At 48.1% G+C, this 23,250-nt stretch overlaps 1 protein-coding gene and 1 long non-coding RNA gene across 11 annotated transcripts; one reads left to right on the top strand and one right to left on the bottom strand.

Moving 5' to 3' along the window:
- Positions 1-40: 40 nt before the first annotated feature.
- On the top strand, positions 41-21,401 carry ANKRD16 (ankyrin repeat domain 16). Of its 8 annotated transcripts, none has more exons than XM_067700423.1 (8): positions 41-718; positions 2,601-2,821; positions 4,608-4,737; positions 5,109-5,234; positions 7,390-7,498; positions 7,992-8,153; positions 9,259-9,337; positions 11,710-12,104. In XM_067700423.1, the coding sequence occupies exons 1-8, from the start codon at positions 399-401 to the stop codon at positions 12,102-12,104; spliced, it is 1,542 nt and encodes a 513-aa protein (XP_067556524.1). In that variant the 5' UTR covers positions 41-398. The 8 variants fall into 8 exon arrangements, 7 of the variants coding, with proteins under 7 accessions (XP_067556524.1, XP_067556534.1, XP_067556561.1 ...); XM_067700433.1 differs by lacking the exon at positions 4,608-4,737 and adding an exon at positions 4,355-4,397 and having other exon boundaries at positions 50-718; XR_010933271.1 differs by lacking the exon at positions 11,710-12,104 and adding an exon at positions 10,372-10,442 and having other exon boundaries at positions 55-718; positions 9,232-9,337.
- On the bottom strand, positions 6,699-20,042 carry LOC137203749 (uncharacterized). Of its 3 annotated transcripts, XR_010933279.1 has the most exons (6): positions 19,630-20,042; positions 15,961-16,068; positions 14,985-15,125; positions 7,964-13,640; positions 7,233-7,483; positions 6,699-7,030 (listed from the first exon to the last, which is right to left on the bottom strand). It is a non-coding gene; the product is annotated as an uncharacterized lncRNA (long non-coding RNA). The 3 variants fall into 3 exon arrangements; XR_010933278.1 differs by lacking the exon at positions 19,630-20,042 and having other exon boundaries at positions 7,964-8,247; positions 15,961-16,201; XR_010933277.1 differs by lacking the exon at positions 19,630-20,042 and having other exon boundaries at positions 15,961-16,109.
- Positions 21,402-23,250: the final 1,849 nt, after the last annotated feature.

The following is a 23,250-nucleotide window of genomic DNA, read 5'->3' as shown; positions in this document are numbered from 1 at the left end:
GAAACTTTCCCAGAGTTCCTCCGAGCTCGGGGACCCACTGAGGGGCTGCGGCAGTCGGGGTGGGGCGGGGCCGATGCTGTGGGCGGGGCAGGCTGCGGTGGGCGGGGCTGTGGGCGGGGACGCGCGGGCCCCACCCCGTCCCCTCGGGTCCGCTCTGCTTGTTACCGGGAACGGCAGCGGCGGTCCTGCGGTTCACCTAATGTTTCGCCGGAAAGTGAAACCAGCGCGGGCTGCAGCCTCCGAGCGTGCGTTCGCGGCGGCCAGCGGGGCGCGTGGTCAGCCGGAGACCTGAGCGCCCGCCCGGGGCCGAGCCGGCAGGGCGAGGCCGGGGGCGTCCGGGGGAAGGGTCGGGGAGGGCCCTTGGGGGCGGGGGCGGACCAGGAGCGGAGCCAGGGGCCATGGCGGCGCCCGCGGACCCAAGGCGGCTGTGCCGGCTGGTGCAGGAAGGCCGGCTGTGTGCCCTGCGGGAGGAGCTGCGGGCTGCGGGGCGCGCCGGCTGCGCGGGGCCGGCCAGGGACACCCTTCTGCATTGCGCCGCGCGCCACGGCCGCCGGGAAATCCTGGCCTATCTGGTCGAGGCCTGGGAGCTGGACATCGAGGCTGCCAACAGAGACTACAAGCGGCCTCTGCACGAGGCTGCCTCCATGGGCCACCGGGACTGCGTGCGGTATCTGCTGGGCCGAGGGGCCGCGGTCGACTGCCTGAAGAAGGCCGACTGGTAGGTGGCGGAACTTGCGGAGAGACCCTCACCATTCCCCGCAGAATCGTAGATTCCCGCTCCTTGGTCGGCCTCCACGCCATAGCCCCTCAGCCTTCCCCTATTGAGCAGAACATGGTTGCTACCCTTATGGGGTTACTGCTCCGATCTTCTGTTCCAGACTGCCTCCCATGATAGAGCAGAGAACAGTAAAGTACATGATCAGATAGAATATAAGCAAACTACAAATTGTCTATATGTCCTACGTATAGCATGAGCCCCAGGGCGGGATGTTCTTCTAGGAACATGTAGCTAAATGATTACTTCACCAGTGACATTGTTTTAACTTTATACTTTGAAATTCGTAGTTATAGGTTCTCAGAAATTTGCAAAGACATGGGAGAAGTCCCATGCACCTTTCCCCCATCTTCCCCCAAAGTTAACATGTTAACAGCCACAGTAAGGTAACAAGAAGAAGGAACCGCAATTGCTACAATCAGTATACTTACTCGGATTTCACCAGTTATACGTACACATGTGTGTGGGGGGGGGTACTCTGTGTGATTTTATCACGTGTAGCCTTGCATGACCACCTCCACAGTCAACGATGCTCACCTGTAACCATCACACAAAGTAATTGCATTGTGTTAGATCCACATCGTTTTTAGTACTATGTCTGTCCACCTCCTTAGAGGTTATGAACATCTGAAGATTCATAACATAATGAAGTTCCTGAATGAATCCACAAGGGATTCCTGATCTGATATAAATAAGGAACACATCAGACAGCCAGATAGCTAAACAAAGTGCATCTTGCCCACTGGCATGGGGGGGCGGGGGGCGTAGACCTGGTGACTTTTTGAGGTTTGCACTTTGGCTGTGACTAAGCACAAAACTGATTTTCTTATGCTTATCCAGTTCTGTGGGTAAGGAAACAGTCTTCCCAAACAACCGTTAAAAGGGCACGTTTCATTTGATTGTGTGCTTGGGAAGTGCAGTTACAGTGAGACATTTTTGCCTGTTCTCACCTTGCTGGCTTTCTCAAGTCCCTTCCCTGGATTCATTCCCTCTGTGAAGCACTCTTGAAGATTCCAGCCTTCATTTATCTGGGTGTCTCCCTCTTGATTTCTCATTCACTATCATTACTACATTACCAAAAATAAAAAATCAAAATAGTGTTGGTAATTAAGTAATGTCAAAGCAGTCTCAGAGGACAGATCCTGGCTGAGACCCATGTAGTTACGTTGAGCTTCAGCTGGGCCAGCCCCTGGGACAGGAGGTAAACAAGACCTGCCCCTGCTTCCGAGAGTCATAGCAGATGAGAAGGCAGAAGCACAAAATCACTGATGTGGGAGAAGAGGAGTTGATAGTGATGTAGTTCACTGTCCCATGGTTGTGGACACACATCAGTTCAGAACCTTATTGTAATCACGCCGTTTCATTTGCTCCACCAATGTAGGCTCCTTACGGCAAGGCACTTTGTCATCTGCTCTGTTTTAACTCCGTTTCAGAACAGTTTAATTATCGGTTACTGATTGAGGTGAATGGGATAAGTCCAGCAGAGTACTTCTTAGCAAATATTAAGCACAAACTGTGATTTTGACTAGTTCTGTTCCAATTCAGTGCCATACTAAAAACTAGTTCAGAAACAACTTTGCCTCCTCAGTATTCCCCACCTGTAGGGGCACCCACGTCACAGTCATTTTCCCCTTGTTAATTCTCCCAGGGCCCTCACGACAGGCAGGGAAGTTGCCAGCCAAAGCTGTTTTCCTGCTTCCCAGACTCTCGAGTCCTCTAGGTCTTCCGTCTCTGCCAAGGGTGTGCGTTTTTCTGAAGCCCTGGTCGAGCGCTTCTAATGCCTCAGCTGCCCTTCCGTCTGACAGCTTGTCCCGATTGATCTTAGGACTCCTCTGATGATGGCTTGCACAAGGAGGAATCTTGAGGTGGTCCAGGACCTCGTGGAGCATGGCGCCAATCCACTGCTGAAGAACAAAGATGGCTGGAACAGTTTCCACATTGCCAGCCGAGAAGGCGACCCTCTGATCCTCCAGTACCTGCTCGCTGTTTGCCCAGCTGCCTGGAAGACAGAGAGCAAGATTGGGAGAACCCCGCTGCACACGGCAGGTATGACCTGGAGCTGTGCGGGATGCAACCCACCAGGGAGCGAGGGGTTGGGGAAATGGCAAGGAATACGAGCAGCTTTGGGGTATTTTGGCAAACACTTAGTTTCTAAAACCAGTGTCACCGGGCCCTTAACATGCTCTTCTTTCTTGTTTTAGGTGACTTTTCACATACATTTGTCTTCTCCTCCCCAGTTAGATGGTAGGCTGGTTCTGTTCCTTACTAAGTCTTTGACCTTGGGCAAGGAACTTAGTCTCTTGAGCAGGTTTCCTCAGCCACAAAATAATGATAATGATGATGCCCATATCACAAGGTCGTAGGGATTAAGGCACATGCAAGGCCCTCTGTGCAGTGCTCCACACGCAGTGAGCACGGGACAGCTACAGCTGCTATTTTCACAACCATTTTGACATTATTATTATTAAAAGCAAAAGGAAAGGGGACTATTTCCTTTTATCTTCAGTAATACCTACTATGGTACTGTCCATTTAAATAAATATAGGTGCTTATAATTAAATACCAGGGCTCAATGGATGTGACTTATCTAGTGACAATGTTGAATATAAATCTGGACTACCATTTTCATTGTTTGGAGTAATTATCCTTAACTCTGAACTGTTTATTTGTAGATTATCTTAGTTGAAAGCAAAAGCACCACGGTATAAGACAAAAGGGGCACTAAGCAGACCAAGAGTCCAGGTCAAGACATTTAGAACATAATCTTTAGCCCTCTGGATAGCACATTGAATTAGAATACAGGGCTTTTAGGTTTCTCTGAAATCAATGCCTGTGACATGATGTAATTGAGGAGATAGGCACACAGTTATTCTGGCCACAGTTAGGGACTAAAGAATCCTTTATAAAACTTTGCACATGAGTGGAAAAACTTCTCTGCTCATGAATTGTTTGACGAACTACCCTGCTCTTGTGGAGAAACAGTCAGTGCCCAGTCATTCACACAAAATAGTGGAGAGTAGGTAGTCAAAATCTTTTTTTTTTTTTTTTTTTTTTTTTTTTGGCCACGCCGTGTGGCTTGTGGGATCTCAGTTCTCTGACCAGGGATTGAACCCGGGTTAGAGCAGAGAAAGCTCGCAATCCTAACCACTAGGCCACCAGGGAACTCCCTCGAAATCTTTATTATAGAGGATAGTTATTTCTAGCAGGAGAATTAAATTCCTGGTTATTTTGTCATGGATTACTCTTAAAATGTTTTACATTTCTTGGGAAAAAACTGACTGGTCCTAGGGATTTGTAGCACGAAAGTGAGGAGGCAGGTTTAAGATTGAATGTTTGCCATCAGAGTCTCATAAAGACAAGATAATCAAGTGTGAGCCTTGTACCTGTTAAGTGAAAACATCACCCTTTACCACTCATCGAGCTAAATTTGTCTTTTTCTGGGGCGGTGGCAGTGTACCTAACTTAATACTCTTTCCTGGAAGTTACAGCTAGAGGGATGGGGCACAGAGAGGTGCCAGGAGGGAAGAAGCATTTTGGTTTTGTGCTAAAAAGCTCTCATTCTCAACTCTCTCCACCCAGCAATGCATGGCTGTTCAGAGGCAGTAGAGGTGCTTCTTCAGAGGTAAGAACAGAACAGCAGATTAAGGAAAATATTTGCTAATTGACAGTTAATATCAGTGCTGCATAATATCAGAGCTCAGACAAAATGTTCATAAAGAATCTAAGGTACCAAAACAGACATGAACAAAGGACTTAAGCAGATAAAGAAGGTGAAACAAAAATAGCTGACAAACCTGGGGAAACATTGGCCTTTTATCTGTTCATTCAACAGACATTCATATGCTCACTCAGCACTCACTGTACCAGGCACAGGGGCTACCACAGCAACAAGATAATGCGGTTTCCCCCCCAACCCATGGAACTCACAGACGGGCAGGGAAGATAGACGCTGCCCATGTCGTGTGAGTCTGATGAGCATTACAGGGAATTGCGAGGTCCCCACAACAGCATGGGACGTGGCCTAGGGGTGAGGGATCTTGGCCCCAGTGACACTGATGCTATGACCTGGAAGAGGCTGAAAATGGGGGCAGGGTGGAGGGGGCATTCCAGGCAGAGGTGACAGTACCGTGAATGCTCAGGGCCGGGGACAAACACAGTGCACGGAAGAGACCAAAAGAAGATAGGCACTTGCTGTGTCCCAAGAGTGACGGGGAGGCTGCAGAGGAAGGGCGATTCAGGGCCAGTGGGACACTGGGCACCACCTGAGGATTCCAGATCTTGTGCTAAGCATATAAGATACCACTGAATAATAAGAGATTTTCATTTTTCAAAGATCCCCTGGTTGCAAAACAGAATGGATTGGAGGGGGAGCAAGCGTGGGTGCTGTGAACGCAGTCCGGCGGCTGTTGCAGTTGAACAGGAGAGATGGTGGTGGCTGGACCACGATGCTGACTATAGGGTGAAGAGAAAGGTCTGGAGACACTTGAGAGGTGGAATCACCAGATCTCGGTGAATAAAGGGACAAACGGAATGAGGGAGAAGGACGAGTCCAGGATAATGGCCAGGTGTCTTGTTTAAGCAGCTGGTGCTGTGCTGGTGCCACCTGCCGAGGTAGATGACACCTGGGGAGGAGGGGCAGGCTTGGGGAGAAGCTGGCAGTGTCACTTTTGGGCATGTTGAGTCACATGTACCTGTGAGACACCCAGGCAGAGACATCCAGCGGGCAGTTAGACACAGATTTTAGCCCAGAAGAGAGGTGTGGGCTGAGATACAGGAGGGGGCCTCGTCAACATGGAAGTGACGATTGAATCCATAGGATGGAAGTGGTTACCTAGGAGACGATGAGTGAAGAGGAGGAGGCCTCATGTAGTGCCCCGAAAGCATCACTGTGTAGGGCTTGCCTCCTACGCGTTGGGACTGTATACCTGCAGTCATAAATACTCCTTCCTTCATTCAACAGATGTTTTCTAAGCACTTCCTGTGTGTGTTAAGCACTGGGTGATAAGCAGTTAACACCGTTCTTTCCCTAACAGCCTTCAGGCTAGTGTGGAAGCCAAGTATAGACACACAATCACAGAAATGTCATAAAATTTCAAATGGTGATGATACTACAAAGGGAAAGTCCACAATGCTTTGCGGGAGCAGGGGTCGTCCTGTAGATCTGGGGGAGAAGATGGGCCTCTGAGGTCCTCCTGAAGCTGAGATTTGAAGGATGCCTTGGAGTGGCCAGGTGAAGAATGGCACTAGGATGTTCCAAGCAGAGGGGACCAGCAAGTGCAAAGGCAGCAAAGAGCCTGGCACCCTGGGGAGCAGAAGGAGGTGGGACAGGCAGGACCGTTGAAGGTAGGAACAGAAGAAGATGGGACAGGTGAGAGGTAGGGCCGAGAGGAAGGGGAGACAGGTGTGACCACGAGGAAGGTAGGAACGGAAGAAGGGAGGACTGGGGAGAAGGGAAGACGGGTAGGAATGAAAGGAGGTAGGACCATGAAGCAATAGGAACAGAAGAAGGAGGACAAATAGGCTGTGGGACCGAGAAGAAAGTGGGACTGGACAGAAGAGGGGTCGCCTTAAGCACAAGGAGGAGGGGCCAGAGGATCCCGGAGAAGTGAGTGGATGCCACATAATCCTGACCGTGGGAGGTCATGTTGAGGTTTTAGGCTTTGTCCTTTGTGGTTGGGAAGTAGTTAAAGCTTTTAACCAGGAGAGGCTGTACCCAAATTACATGGTGAAAAGATTACTCTGTTAGTGGTGAGAACAGAATGGCTGGGCCAGAACCAAAGAGAGAAAAATGGGTAGGAGGCTGTTGCGTGTTGACTTGGTCTTTTGTTTTCTTTTTCCCGGCTGCACTGGGTCTCGGTTGCTGCACATGGGCTTTTCTCTAGTTGCAGCAAGCAGGGGCTATTCTTAGTTGTGGGGTGAGGGCTTTTTTTTTTTTTAACATCTTTATTGGAGTATAATTGCTTTACAATGGTGTGTTAGTTTCTGCTTTATAACACAGTGAATCAGCTATACATATACATATATCCCTCTTGCGTGGGCTTCTCATTGCGGTGGCTTCTCTTGTTGTGGAGCATGGGCTCTAGGCGCATGGGCTTCAGTAGTTGTGGCACACGGGCTTCAGTAGTTGTGGCACACAGGCTTAGTTGCTCCGTGGCAGGTGGGATCTTCCCAGACCAGGGCTCGCACCCGTGTCCCCTGCCTTGGCAGGTGGATTCCTAGCCACTGCGCCACCAGGGAGGTCCCTGTTGACTTGGTCTTAAGGGGTGAAGACAAAGATGGAGACAAGGATACAGTTTTGTTTAATATTTTGGATGTAGAATTGAGAGGTTTTGGTAATAGATTGGCTATGAGGGATGAGGGGTGACTTCAAGGTTCTGCATGAGAAGCTGGAGAGATCATGGTCCCTAAAATGTGACAGGAAGCTTAGAGGAGGAGAAGGTTTGCTGGGGAAACCAACCTGCTCTCGAAGAGCTCGGTACAGATACTGAGGTAGGGAAGGAGGGCAAGCACTCCAGATTCTCACGGATCATCTATAAGGCAGCTGGTCAGGAGTCAGCACCGTTGGGTTTGAAGCAGTGACTGTTCCCAGCTGTTACTTTGTGTTTGGGCTCTAGGTGCCAGTATGAACCGGACTGCAGAGACAAGTGTGGCCTCACACCCTTCATGGACGCCATCCAGTGTGGACACATCGACGTAGCCAGGCTGCTCCTCGAAAAACACAAGGTATAGAAATGGTTTGGTTTTATCCCTTTAGTTCTTCCTACAAGTTTTAGATCATGGGATAAACAGGAAGCATTGTTGTTCAGATCATGGGTTCAAATCTCAGCTCTGCCACATCCCCCCCTCTGAGGTCCCCTTTACCTCTTTAAGCAGCAGTGTTTCCATTTGTAAAACAGGGTTACTATAAGGATTACATAACATAATGTACATAAAGCAGTTAGCAAAATAAGTATTCAATAAATAGTAGTTGTTTCGTAATAATAATAACAACGGACTCTCCCCAGTGACTCTATTTGTTTGGCACTTTAGCCTACAGCGTTGAATCTTAACCATTTTTTTTGGTTAGAGCATCCTTTGGGAATCTGACAAAAGCTTTGTATGTATCATGTGCCCAGGAAAATGTACGTAGACCACAGAGTTTTGCCAAAATGTCAGAAGTCCATGGTCCCAGGTATCTCTGCTCCTTACTTTTGTTCATGTCTCTCCCAACCTCTAGGCTTGTGTTTCTGCTGAGGACTCCCTGGGGGCCCAGGCCATCCACCGGGCAGCAGTCACTGGGCAGAATGAGGCCGTCCAATTCTTGGTCTCTGAGCTTGGCATCAACGTAGATGTGAGAGCAGCCTCCACCCACCTCACAGCACTTCACTACGCAGCTAAGGTTTGTTTCTTTCCAGAACAGTGTTCCTGCTTCCTGAGGCTTGCCTAATTCTGTTGATGAGTAACCCTGTAGTCGTGGTTCTTTTGCTCGATCTCTATGGAAAAAAGAAATTGCCCATGACATACTCTTAAAATGGTCATGATTCTAAAGCCCTGTGGCCCTTTAAATAGAAACCTGCCTTTATTTGTTTCTGGGTAAAAACTGAGAAGAGCCCTTTACTCCATGTAATGTCTGGGCTCTGTGTTCCCTCCTGCCCTTTTTTGTTTTCAGGAATAATGTTATTTGAAGCCGTAAAAATCCATCGTATGAACTTCCTAGTTCCTTATCCTTTTACTGGATTTCAGAAGATTTCTTTAAGGAAAGGGAATTGCATTTACTGGGCTCTCTGATGTATGAAGTATTGAAGACACACAAAAGTTTTCGCTAGAAAACTAGCCACTATCTTTAATATTATTGGCCGCCTGCCTTTACTTGTTTTCCTAGCAACAGGAATAAACATTTTTCTGGTGAACTGCACTCCCCTGCCTGTGTTCCCCCTTTGAGAACGTGGGTATACAGTTGAGGGTGGGCTAAGAGCATGGTCTATGGCCACGGGGATAAAAGCGAGTGGGAAGATTGAACCTGCAGCCTTGGTTTCAGTCTCAGCAGGTACTGACAGGCTAACTGGCTGGACAAAGGTATATTGATTGCTTCACGAAGGACAATGCCAGCTATGAGAAGAATCCCATCCAGGGGAGGTTACGCTCTTTTCCAGTTTATTTCTCCCCTAAAGATTTAGCAAAGAGTGTGTTTGCTTGGGACATTTAGAATTGTGCTTTCTGAGTAAATCACAAGATTTAAACTCCTTACACTGAGGGAAACCCAACCATAGTGGTCAGTGATTTGGCTACAAAATTGATCATCTGTATTCTAATAACTAAACGTCACCTACATCTTTAATGATTTATGCTGAAGTTCGAGAGTAATGTGATGAGCCTTCCTTTGGATATGAAAATTCAGTTTCAGCAGTCGAGTATTTTAGAAGAAGCACCTAATGTGCATTAGAGTTTGTGTTTAAGACTTGCTTTTGTTGTTACAGTGGTAACACCTTTATTTCAACTCTCAGGAAGGACACGTAAGCACAATTCAGACACTCTTGTCCTTGGGTGCCGACATCAACGCCAAGGACGAAAGAAATCGATCAGGTACGACCTCATTTTACACGTGCTTTGAAAATTATTAGTAAACTGAATGTAAACAATGTAAACAATGGACTTCTATGTTAAAATCATCACTTTTAATATTATTCCTCTAGTAGCTCAGCAACTTTTCCTTAAAAAAGCACCTCCTCCATTTGCAAAGCTATAGAACTACTGCTGTTACCATGGTAACAATGATGACTACTACTCCTTACTGCTGCTGGTATTACTGTTGTTGTTTTGATTATTTTAAACCACACAACATATGTGACATCAAAGCACTTTCTATCTTAATCCATGATCACACCAGCTCCCCAGGTGTTACATAGATTCTTCATAGGTCTTCTCTCCACGGAATGTATTTTAAAACCTTAATCACTATAATTTTTTAGATTTTGGGCTCAGAAAGATATATTCAGAGCTAATTCCTTAGACCTGGACTTTAGAATAAACCTTCTCAGTAGCACTCTATGCACCAGTGTCCATCTTGCAAGGGTTCAGTAGGACCTTGTGATGCCTCACAACTCACTCCAGGGCTGCAGAGGAAGATCACTAAGTCCCAGGACACAAACTTTCTCCTAACGACAGGGGAGCAGGACCCAGGATCATGGCTCACAGCACATCAGAAACCCTCAGCGCCAATTTCTAACCAGAATGGGAAGATGTGTCAGCAGTTTTTCTTTCTGTTACGTCATTCTCACTCATGGTGATATTTTCACTTACACAGAGAATTCACAAAACTTTGAAAATGTCTTCTGTACTATTTAAAGTCTCCTATTTCTCATTAACTTACTTTGTTGTTTTAGACAAGTCTCTCAAATTCTCTCTGATTGGTTTTGTTACTTTTAAAACCATTTGTGACCAAGTCAGGTTAAAAGGAAAAATGTTTTGATCCAGAATAGGCAAAGTCATAGGGAAGAATATGGAACTATGAAATCTGTGCAGTTGAAAGAGTCAGTGTTTTTATCAGGGGCATCCTGCTCCCCAGTCAGTACTGCTGTAGGTGATGCACTGAGCTGGGTGCCTCTGTCCCCACCCAGCCCTGCACCTGGCCTGCGCGGGGCAGCACGCGGCCTGCGTCAAGTTCCTCCTGTGCTCTGGGCTCGAGGACTCTCTGGACATGACGGGCGCCCTGGCTCAGCAGCTCACACGGAGTCCGGACGTCCTTCAGTGCTTCAACCACAGCGCAACAGCGGAGGGCGTTTCCAGAGGAAAACAGTGAACCCACAGTAATCCACGTCCTGCTGCTTGAATCTGTTTGCAGATGCAATGAAATGGGCCAGTAGCCAGTGTTTTCTGCCCTCCCTCTCCTGCACTCCCCGCTTTGGTGGCGGATTCCCCAGGAATGAGGCGTCTGTCTTCCTGGCTGTATGACTGCACACCGCACGATCGGAATCTTTCCATAATGTCTGATTCACTTTTTCTGCCCTTCCAGTGGAGTCAGATGATGTTGATGAAGTCGGTGTCTGGAATCCTTAGAGAAGCATGAAAATACAGTGTACATACTGTTATGTATGTGTGTGAAATGTTTTATAATCAAGAGTGTGTGGTGAGGCCATGATAACAATATTTAGAATATAGCAAGTTCCTATTGCCTTGAGAGGTAAAACATAATTGGCCTGTATACTTTCTTCTTTCATGGGCTTTTCATTGGCATTGCAGTGGTTTAACTTTTGGCTTGAAAGCCTGGAAGGAAATGCTGGGATCTGTTTACATAGACATTTACAAGGAATGGAAACGTTTCTATAGTCTAAGCACTGCTCCTTGAGCTATAATGTTTTAATCTTGAGGTTATTATTTTTTTAATGACAAGTTCTGAATTGGCTCCCTTTGGATAATAAAGGCATCTCAAAACGCATTGAAGATATTTACAAAGCCTTTCCACGACCTCATTTGAAAAATGGGGTTTGTCCCACAGGTCACATTTCCTGTCCCACCTTCCACCTGCCCACGGAAGCTTGTGGCTGTCCAGAAGTGAAACACTCGACATTGTAACTTTGAAAAATTTTGTAGCAACTTAAACAGATTGAAGAAAGGATGAGTCCTCAGGCATTTGGATTCTTTTCCTGTATCTTTTCCTTTTCTTTATATGCAAATAATAATTATTAGTCCAAGTCAATCTGTTAAAAAAGCGTTTGCATCAATCACAAGCAAGACTCAGTCCCCTCGTTCAGTGTCATCTAGTAAGAACTCATCGCACGCCCTCACCCCCGTTCTCAGCATCGTGCCAGGCTGGGCAAATAGCAGGAATGTCCAGTTCTCTGTTATTCCCAGGTGGTGCTGGCTGATTTTTATCCCTAACAACCAGATAAATGTGCTGGTAGAAACACGACTGGGACCTCTGAATCACACACTGTCTCCATCTGCACCTTCTCCAGCTGCAGTTAACCGTTTCCTGTTGCTCCAGAGATGTCTTCGTGTCCCTGCCTTTGGGTCTGAGGATGGCCTGTTACGTGCATCCCTACTTGCAGGTGGGACAGAAAGACCGGTCTGGGGCTGCCCTTCTCCCCTCAACACACACGTGAAGCAGCTTTTTCTTTGCAGTGACTGCACACAGGTGTGTTCCCACCCGAGCTGTGCCTCTGCCTTACACACTCGCCGTGATGATGGTCTGTCGGGTTATGCTTGGTTCTCCAGTACACGGGTCTCCATTGAAAACGCCCCTGTAGCGTGGACAGGGCTGCTGGATGCTGCTGCCAAAGCTACTCGAGAGCCAGAGAGGGCAGTGATGATAGTAACATTCATTGTGGCAAAGATAGTGGTGATGATATAATTACAACCTATTACCGCAGTAGTAATATATTGAGAATGCTAATGACAATGGTGGTCATTACTAATGATCATTAGTATTAGTATGGTGGTCAATACATTAGTAATGGTGGTCAATACTAATGATCATTAGTATTATTCTCTCACTTCCTAATTATAGGTACTTTTCTCACTTCCTTTGGGTGTTAAAAGTGGGGCCCGTCCCTGGCCACCAGATCTAGAATTTTGTTCCCTCCTTCAACATTTTATATCTTCTTCACTTAGTTCATGTTTTCTCCATAGCATTTACCACTGTGGAATATACCAGCTGTCTTGAGTTATTTATTTTCTCTGTTGTCTGTCTCACCCACGAGAATGTAAGCTCCTTGGCCAGGGTTTTTGTGTCTCTTGCTCACTGACTATATCTACAGGGCCCAGAACAATGCCTGGCACATGGTAAGGTTGTAGATCATGAGATAGCCAACGAGTGAACAATAACTTCTGTTTCTTGAGCACTTGCTGTGTCCTGGATGCTGTGCTGAGTGCCTTTCCTGGCCAGTCTCGTTCCATCCCTGGCTCTTAAGAGGGGCAGCCCCTCCTAATTATCCTCCATCTCAAGCATCCTTTCTCATCCCGACCTCCTTAGAGAAGAGCCTGTGCTTGGTTCCCAGTTCATGGGCACTGCCGGCCCCTGCCGCCTGGCTTCCTCACTGCTGCTTTTAGGTCACCGGGACCCAATTGCCAAATCAAGTAACGTGCCTTTAGCCCTCATGTTACTGATCCTTTCAGTTCAATTATCAATCACTCCCACCTTCCGGAAGCTCGTTTCTTGTCACCTCCGACAACACGCTTCTGGGTTTTCCTTTCTGACCTTCCTTTTCCGTCTCTGTCGTGAGCGCCTCTGTCAGGGCCTATCCCATACATGCTTCTGTCCCCGCTCAGCACTGTCCCTGTGCCGAGTGTGCCTCCACCCGTCTCATCCATCTCATCTCACTGCCCCCTGACCGTTGAGTCCCTCCAGCCCTGACCCTCTGCTGCCGGCTGTACGTTTTTGCATGGATGTCCCAAGGCTGCCCCACACTCAACTCGCTCAAAACCTAGCCTCCCCCTAAAATAAAAAATTAAAAAAAAAAAAACATTGTAAATCAACTATACCCTAATATAAAGTAAAAAATTGTAAAAAAAAAAAAAAAAAAAAAAAACCAAAAAACCCTAGCCTCCCCCAAACTGTGTACATTCATTCTGCGCCTGCTGTCGGAGCTGTGACACCGCCCTTGATCCCGCCTCCCCGGGTCCCTTCCTTCTACAGGAGGCCCGGCCAGTCTGGTCAGCTCCATCCTTATGGTGACTCCCTGGTTCAGGCTTCACATCCAGACCGCTGCTGCCACAGCCCAAGTTCTCCTCCTGCGCCCCCTCAGATGCATTCCCCGCACAGCCGTCGGGGCTCTGATGTGACCAAGGGCGCTGACCGCCGATGCTGGCTGCCACCTTCACCAGGGTTCCCAGCGCCTCATCCATGACCCACGTCCAGAGACCGTGGCCGGTCCTTCCGAGAGCACAGCTGATCCACGTGAGAGGTCAGAGCAGAAGCCGGAAGGGATACAAAGAATTGCTGTCATTTGAAAATAGCTGGGACCCAACACACATTACCAAAAAAAGTTATACAAGAAAGTATTTACAAGACAAAAGTAGAAAAGGGATTGCAACATGGAAAAGAAAGCACAAAACTCACACTCAGAAAATGAGAGCTCTGCTGTTGGGGGGCGGGGGGAGCAACACTTTATCCAGCCTGCTGTTCCTAGATCCGCTAGCAGGTGGCGGCACAGAGCAATGTCCCTTTTATTCGCCCAGGCTTTTTTTTTTTAATAGAGCCCATTGTAAAATATAAAAAAGTAAAGGAGAAAACAAAACCGATCATTCCGCTGCCCTGAAATGACCACCCTTACTTCTTCCTAGTCTTTGTAAATGTACATAGTTGAGATGATGCTGTATGTGCGGTTTACCCCAACTTTACATCTCAAGCACATCCTAATACTCTTCAGAATTCTGTGACCTTTTACTTTAATGGCTGTCTAATGCCCCATCGTATGACTGTCCACACTTATTCCTTTATGTTGTCATTTTGGGGTTATTTTATCTCGTTAAGATGAGATGTAGATGGGATAACCAGTGAAGCTTTGTCAAATTCGACTGAAAGCAGGTTTAGGGAGCGGGTCCTTCGGGAGGTGGGGGAGGGGGACCGGAAGTCCGTGGAGGCCAAGCTCCAGGCGCACAGGAGAGCGGAGGGAGGGTAAGGAGACAGCTTCAGGTGGACCCACGCAAACACCTCAACTGACATCGGTATTTAGAGGGAGTGGGGTTGGTGGAACACGTGTGTTACATTTTCTACCATCGCGAATAACAATGTGAACTTACATTTGACGGTCTGTAGACTTGTTAAAATTGCTTTCATAAGCCGGCAAGGGTGTGGAGGGTTCAAGACCCAATTTGAAAGAGGGATGTGATGTTTCTCGAGAAAAACGAGGTAGAAGTGGGGCCTGGCCTTTGACCTGAGCCGTGACAGTAGGATTTGCTTGGCCTGCATGAGGAAGGCCTATGGGAAAGCATTTGTAACATCCCCCAGAAAGGTGATTGACTTTGTAACATGGACAGGCCAAGGGCTTCCTGAGAAGAGCGCTGGGGAATATCTACACTCATCAGCCACCCAGGCGCTGCCACGGGGCCTTTTCTGGCCTGAGAACGTCAACCTCAGGGTGGACACAGGCATTTCAGCCAGCCTCGTGGTGTGAGCTAAACCTCTTTTTCCTTCTTCCCCGTCTCTGGAAGACTCAGAGCATACTTAAGGGTGGGTGGCATCCCGGAGGCACATGAAACAAGATGAAAAACACCGCAGAGCGGTGATTACCTCTTGTTCAGGGTTCACTGCTCCAGGCGTTCCTCGCCCGGTTACCAGGATGGCCTGAGGACCAGTGGTACTGCTGGCAGGATCAGGGCGCCTCTCCAGGCTCTGCAGTTAGCAGAATCCAACTCACATCCAGAAGTGTGGCTGGAAGGGAGCCCAGGAAACGTGGTTTATAATCTTCCTGGTACTGCAGCGTAGGAAATCCCATAAAGAGGAGGTGGCGTTCGAGTCCACACACCCACCATACTCCGTGTTGCTGGAATACCTTAGCAAATCTACCACCTGGGACCAGCACAGCCCCAGGGGCTAGTCACCAATGCCTATAAAATAATCCCCCCAAAGGAGAATCATTTCAGTGTTCTTGGGACTTCAAAAGTAGCCAAAGAATTCAAGTGACAGCTTATGGCAGAAAGTCTTTTTCAGTTATTGAAATTAGGGCATAACTAAGAACATTCAGAAGACCACACACACAGTTTAGGTGGTCTTGGTATAACTGGTAGGGGTGGGACAGCAGTGACTGCAAAATGAAAGTAGTTAGCATGTACATGCTCTGTTAGGGGAGACTAAGGGGAAACAGGTGTTCAGCCTAGAACATTCCAGTGGATTTCCTATGAAGTCAGTGTGTCCTGAGTTTAACTTTGAAACAAATTTAAAAATTGAAATTAATTAATTAATTAAAATCTACCACCTGGGAAAGTGCCTGATTCCCACACACATCACCAGAGCTGTGCTACCACGTTCTTAATTTCTACTAACTTGATATACCATCTCACTGTTGTAATCCTGCATTTCTTTAATTATGGATCAGATTGAAGATCTTTAGATTGATTTACTGGCCATTTACATTTTTTCAGTTTTTATCAGCATTCATTTAGCTATGACCTAGTCAACAACAAACTACCACAAAATTCAGTGGCTTAGAAAACAACTGTTGATTTCTCCAGAGGCTTCGGGTCCTCTGGTGGTTTGCTGATCCTACCTGAGCCGGGCGGGTGGCGTCCTGTCGCTTGAGCCAGCCGTGCAGGATGGAGTCGGCTCTGCTTTGTGTGGGTCCCTTCCTCAGTCAGGCTGGCCCGGGCTTGCTCTCCTGACAGCGGCAGAGATTGGACAGAGGAAAAAGAGACTCCAGTGCCCTTCTGTCTCTGCCCTGTGTGTGCAGACACTCCCATCCCATCAGCCAAAGCAAGTCCTCCTGCCAAGCAGAGCATGCGCCAGAGGGCACCACCCAGAGCCTGGATACTGGGAGGCCATTGACTGAGACCACTGGTGAAATCAACGTCTTGCATTATATTTGGCTGTTGTTTTGTTTGTCTTGATTTGTGAGAGCCTTTTTTATATTGAGTGAATTAGCTCTACACAAAATTCACGTGGTAACTAAAATTTTTGGTGTGCATTTATAAGTGAAGAAAAAACAGACTACAGCATTGCAGAGATAATCTCCTATATATCTCCTTTTTTAGAAAACCTCTTTTGAATAGATATGGTCGTACATAGAGGCTAACTAAAATTCTTGGAGTGGAAAGACACCGCCTGGATGCAGTGGGGTATGTCTGTTTGGATTAGTCTCTGATAACTTCAGAGCACCTCTCAGATTCTAGAGCATTCACCCGTGCCAGACTACAGCATGCGTGGACTTTATTTTTCCCCGTTTTGCTGAAAATCCACAATCAACTAAGATTCAGATGAACATAAAAGACCTAGGAACGAAGTCCAGCTTGCAGGTTACCCTGTCCCTTGGTCCACAGCTCTGGTCTCGCTCTCTCCCCATTCTTCCAGTTGACGCGGGCTTAGCTAGCTCAATTTAATCATTTAACATTAGACTGAAACAAAAATCGCTTAGTAAGAAAGGTCCGCAAGTAAAGAAAAACACATACTCCAAAAGCAAAGAAGAATGGGCCTCCATGAGTGTGGATCCCATATTTTCTCAAAAACACCTTCCTGACCTTATATGCATGTATGTGGGGAGGGAAGATCAATAAAACATTTACACACATAACTTTTCCTTCTCGGAGCTTCCATCCACTCTATTCACACCTCCTTTGTTGCCTACATTAGTTACAATATAAATTCTCCCATAGCAAATACCCAAAATAACAGAGGCATAAACACAAGTGTATTTCTCTCCCAGGTAAAAGCCTGGGCAAAGCCAACCTAGGGTGGGTTAGGACAGTTGGGGACAGACAGACTCCCGATGTCAGTGGTCCAGGCCCTAAGACTGCTCACCAGCCTGTAAAGGGAGTTGCACCCCCGTTTTAGGAAGGCAGGTGTAGGGACTTCCCTGGTGGTGCAGTGGTTAAGAATCCGCCTGCCAATGCAGGGGACACGGGTTCGAGCCCTGGTCCGGGAAGATCCCACAGGCCGCGGAGCAACTAAGCCCGTGTGCCACAACTACTGAGGCTGCGCTCTAGAGCCCACGAGCCACAATGACTCAAGCCCGCACGCCTAGAGCCCGTGCTCCGCAACAAGAGAAGCCACCACAATGAGAAGCCCGCGCACTGCAACGAAGAGTGGCCCCTGCTCACTGCAACTAGAGAAAGCCCACGTGCAGCAATGAAGACCCAACACAGCCAAAAATAAATAAATAAAAATAAATAAATGTTTTAAGAAACCTTTAAAATTTTTTTAAATTTTTTTAAAAAATTAAAAACGAAGGCAGGTGTATCATTTCCATTCCCATCCCGCTGGCCACAGCTTAGCCATGATAGCTGGCAGAGAATCAAAGTTGGGGGCCAGATGGGGTCTCTGCCACATGCCATTTTCAGAGCTGCCTTGATGAGGGCTGTTTGTGTGCCTTCCGTGTTCATTGTGAGGATTCAGTGGGGTCGTGCTTGAGGTGACCAGCACATGGTAAGCACATGCATGTCACCTGTGGGCATCTTCCCCGGTAACAGCAGCAGGATAAAGAGTCAGGGCTGATGCCCTATGGAGGCATCATTTGTATTTTGTGTCCTGAATTTTCTTTCTCTTTCCTTCCTTGGGGACATCTCCCCACTTGACCCTCAGGTGCCTCCCTTTTCTTTTTTTAATCATTCTTTTTTTAATTAATTAATTTACTTATTTATTTATTTGGTTGTGCCAGGTCTTAGTTGCAGCAAGCGGGCTCCTCAGTTGCGGCTCGCCAGCTCCTTAGTTGCAGCTCATGGGCTCCTTAGTTGTGGCTTGCGGGCTCCTTAGTTGTGGCTTGCAGGCTCCTTAGTTGTGGCTTGCAGGCTCCTTAGTTGCGGCATGCGAACTCTTAGTTGCAGCATGCGTGTGGGATCTAGTTCCCTGACCAGGGAGCGTACCCGGGCCCCCTGCATTGGGAGCGTGGAGTCTTAACCACTGAGCCACCAGGGAAGTCCCCCTCCATTTTCTTTACTGAAAAGAAAATTTCATCTCAAAATCTTTATCCATGCTAAGATGTTAATAAATGAATGAAAAACTCAAATTTTACCAGTCCCTGAGTAATCTGCATTTTACCAGGGATCAAATTATTAAACTGAACGAATGAAGCTCTCGAGCTGAAATGCATGCACCATTCAAAATGTAAAGAGGGATTTTAAAAATGTGTTCTGGGCTTCCCTGGTGGCGCAGTGGTTGAGAGTCCGCCTGCCGATGTGGGGGGCGCGGGTTCGTGCCCCGGTCTGGGAGGATCCCACATGCCGCGAAGCGGCTGGGCCCGTGGGCCGTGGCCGCTGGACCTGCACGTCCGGAGCCTGTGCTCCGAAACGGGAGAGGCCGCTGCAGTGAGAGGCCCGCGTACCACAGGGAAAAAAAAAAAAATGTGTTCCATCTGGGCCTTTCCTCCTATCTTCCTACTTGAGACGTTTTCCATCCCTTTCATGACTACGTCTTGTTAACATTGTCTCCTTTCAGCATCTCAGGTGGGTCAGCTTTTCTCCAGGTCCCCTGCTACCCACCCAAGTTCCAACCAGGATCCTCTTGTTCCAGTGACTATGGCTGCGCAACATTTTACCCCAGAGTCTAACGGTTCAAAGCAACGTTTCCCGTGCTCATGGAGGCTGTGGGTCAGGGATTCAGACCAGGCATGGCGGGTGGCTCGTCTGGTGTCCATGTGGCCGGTTGGCGGCCACAGGTCTTCACAGGGGCTTCCACTGGAGGCCTCTCCCTATGGGCTGGTGTGAGCTTCTTCACGGAGTGAGACTGGGGTCCCAGGGGTGAGCATGCGGGGTGGGGGGAGGGCAGGGCAGGCAGAACCCACACTGCCTTTCCCCACCTGCCTGGGAAAGTCACGCAGCATCACCTCCCCACCTGCCATCCGTCAAGGCCGGCTGGGAAAATCTCACCCAGGAGCCAAGGGAGACAGCCTCCACTTCTTGGGGGGAGTCGACAAGTTCCAGAACAGGTGGGACAGCAAGTGAGCCCCTTTCCACGTTGCCTCCCCCATTTCTCTCTCACCTGAATTCCTATAATGGCCTCTGACTGGTCTCACTTCTTCCACCTTGGTGCTTCGCTTTGTGTAATTCTCACAAGCAGCCCAAAAAGCTTATAACAGATTATATTGTGCCCCCACTACCCACCGCTAACTCACCAGCTTCACTTGGGGTGGAGCTCAGTCCCATGCCACCCACCGCGTAGAAGACCTCTGGGTCCCACTTCCATGTCAAAGGCCTGCCTTCAGTTCCCCAAACTGACCAGATTTTCTTACCCCTCAGTGTCTTCTGGAAATTTCTCTTGACTTGTCGTGTGGGTTCCTCCTGTTCATCCTGGCCCCTGAGCACCACCCCCCAGAGAAGCCGTGCAGGACCCCAGCCTCAGAGCAGCCCTTCTGCAGCACTTTGTCCCATCCCTTCACGCAGCTGTTCATAACTGCCCGGATAATGCCGTGCTTTCCTACGAAACAAAAACCCACGAGATCAGCATCCACATCTGCTTTGCGGTTGGCATAGTGTGGAATGAATGAATTCCACAGTGAGGAGCTGTGGGAAAAGGACCAGCGTCTGCCCTCACGAGTCTGATGTCTGAGAGAGGAGCAAGGCTTGTTCTGTGACTATGTGACAGGCACAGTGTGCTGGGGGCCAGGAGAGGAGACAGCTTCGCAGAAGACGTGTTATCTGGGATGGGCCTCGAAGGATGGAAAGAATTTTGATTCGTGGGCTTTCTGAGCGGAGTCCACAACAACGATATGATATCGTGAGTTTGGGGCTGCCAGAGAAGATGCAGTTACATCTGAATTTCAGGTAAACCACGGGTACTGTTTAGTATAAATATGTCCCAGATATTTCGCAGGATATAATTACACTCACAAAGTATTCGCGGTTTATCTGAAATTCAGGTTTAAGGGGGTGTCCCGGGTTTTCACTTGCCAGGTCTGGTGACCCTAAGTGAAACTCCAGTTCACAGAGCATCCTTGCCTCTGCTGGGCAGTTTCTGCTGAACAGTGGCCCCTTTGTTTCCCGTCTCACAAACCAGGGACAGAGACAGCGTGAAAAGTCATGTGACTCCTCTGTGGGCATCTCAGCCCCTCGAGATGCCATGTTCAGGTGCCCCCGAGCTCACCCATGCCGAGTCAGAGCAGGTGTGTAGGATGAATGCCAGGAACCAGGCTTGGGTGGCAGAGGACTCTCCCTGCCTTTCACTGTCTGGGAGACTGCACCAAGTGACTCAAGGTTCTCATCTGCACAAAGGCCACAACACCCACCCGGCAAAATCGCCAGAGTACAACGCCTGGCACACTGAAGGGGCTGAGCGAAGAGTTGGCACCGTGGCATTGTTATTTTGTTTGTAACCTGTCTTTAAAAGCATCTCCATGGCTTACTGTGTGGTGTCCGTTTCCCCGATAGCAACAGGGAACAGTATTGTCAAAATTTTTCAGATCTTAGAGTTTTAAGTCTAAGAACCCATCCAGGGACTTCCCTGGCAGTCCAGTGGTTAAGACTGCGCCTTCCAGTGCAGGGGGTGTGGGTTTGATCCCTGGTCGGGGAGCTAAGATCCCACATGCCTCGCAGCCAAAAAACCGAAACATAAAAAAAACAGGAGCAATATTGTAACAAATTCAATATGGACATTAAAAACGGTCCACATCAAAAAAAAAAGCACCCATCCAATCCAGTGGAGGCTCAGCAAAGTTCAATAACTTGTCTGCCCTACAGCCAAGTGTCTGAAAACCCAGCTGGCACCCTGCCCTCTTAGTCACGGGTGTGACGCTCCCCGAACGTCCAGTCACCCAGGCATTTCTCCATGAAGGCATCAGGCTGCATCGCTACCTCTTTCCAATAGTTGGGAGATTTTCTCTCTTTTAAATATCAGTGAGAGGGAACCTCCCTGGTGGTGCAGTTGTTAAGAATCTGCCTGCCAACGCAGGGGACACGGGTTCAATCCCTAGTCCGGGAAGATCCCACATGCCATGGAGCAACAAAGCCCACGTGCCACAGCTACTGAAGACTGCGTACTTAGAGCCCATGCTCTGCAAAAAGAAAAGCCACCACAATGAGAAGCCCGTGCACCGCAACGAAGAGTAGCCCCCGCTCACTGCAACTAGAGAAAGCCCGCACGCAGCAACGAAGACCCAATGCAGCCCAAAAAATTAATAAATATTAGTGAGAATTGTGCCGAGGCAGGAATTTCAGTTTCCCACTCCATCTGCCGGAACATAATCCAGAAGTTGTCTTTTCTCACTGGCCTCAGCACCGAACTTGTGAGCCTGACTTCTCGGTGGGGTGAATTTCCTGCCGCCTACACACACACACGTCTTACTCATTTTTTTCAGCGTGTAGGATACCCCCCCATGATAATAACCAAACACTTTTACTATGCAGGTGTCCGAAATAGTAAGTGGATCGAAAGTGGGTTGCTAATGACAGCAGGCAAACAGCCCGACCACATTTCCCCTGCTTTGCCTTTTGGTTTTCACTTCAGTTTTGTTTTGCCAAGTCAAAGGAGCTCACAGGAGAGGCCAGGCTGCCAGGCCGACAGCAGGGCCTGAGATCGTGTACCTGGGCCTCTTCTATAGTCAGCATCTGCATTGCTTGGGTTAACTGATCTTCACCATATTTTTCCAAATGTCGGGGAAGAATGGGACCAGGGAGAGAGGAGCAACTGATTGTGACATGAGTTTCTCAGACGTCCCAGCTTTGTGACTCATTGCAACAGCTCGGCTGGTTTACCGTGGGGACGTTGCCCACCTGCCAGTGTCCAATAATGGAACAGGGGTCCATTGGACCCCTGGGATCAACAATAATCTTCCCTTTTCTCTTAATCCAAAGATGGGGTGGTACACTCTGTAGGCAAGTAACATCCTTCAAAACGATTAACCCACGAGGAAGTGGGGGGAAGGGCCAGGGACAGGGAAGGACCAAAAAAAAACAACCACCCACAAATCATCTCGAACCAGTTCTTCTTTACAAGTGGTTTTCAAGCAACTAACAAGATCCTATTCTCTAGATATTTTCACGGGGCAAATCACAAAACAAATCGTCCCCCTGGCAGATTGGCGAGTAAATACATCCAAGGCTATGTTATAAACGAAATACCCAGTTCTACAGGAAGGCTTGAAAAATACCTCTGAGTAAAATAAGAGGAAGTTATGAGGAGGTTGTGATTTAGAGTGCGTTCAGAGCAAAGATTTGAGAGGGTGCTCCCTGAGAAGCCATCATCACCTTCTGTTCACTCTGTTTCCCATGAGGGAAGAAGAGGTTTCCTGAAGGAAGTAGCATCTTTGGGTCGACCCACGTGGGAGATGAGGTGTCAGGAGCCACTGACCCAACTCCCAGGCTCAGAATTGTGAGATTCCTGGACCAACCAAAGACTCACAGTTGACTCTTCTTTAAAAAAAAAAGAGAGAGAGAGAGAGAGATCTCACGTGATGATTGTTGATAAGACCAATTCCTCTAGTTTATCCCCTCTGAGGTGGTCACCATCCTTCCTGACAGCCAAGTCCAGCTAGACAGCACACACAGCTTCCCCTCAGATAAACAGGAAAGAGAGAGGAGAGGGAGAAGGCAGGTTGTGGAAGGAAATTATTATTTACGCAGATGAAAATAGCTGGGTGATTCCACATTTTCACTGCGGGAGGAAGGAGTTGCCATTTGATAGAACAGCTGCTCTTCCCATCAGAGAGCCTGGTAACTTGTGAAAAGCTAAATACAGTGCTGGTTTAGAATTGGGTCTGTGCCGGCCTCAGTGTGAGCACGAGTTTTAAGAATTAGATTTTTTTAAATGCAATTACCAAAGACAGAAAAGGTGTAGCTAAAATGGGTGATTTATTCAACAAGGACCTGCTGTATAGCACAGGGAACTCTAAATATTCTGTAATTACCTATATGGGAAA

The sequence above is a fragment of the Pseudorca crassidens genome, chromosome 1, assembly GCF_039906515.1.
Source record: "Pseudorca crassidens isolate mPseCra1 chromosome 1, mPseCra1.hap1, whole genome shotgun sequence".
NCBI lineage: Eukaryota > Metazoa > Chordata > Mammalia > Artiodactyla > Delphinidae > Pseudorca > Pseudorca crassidens.
Note: the sequence above shows the minus strand (reverse complement) of the source record. Positions and strands in the feature narration are given on the sequence as shown.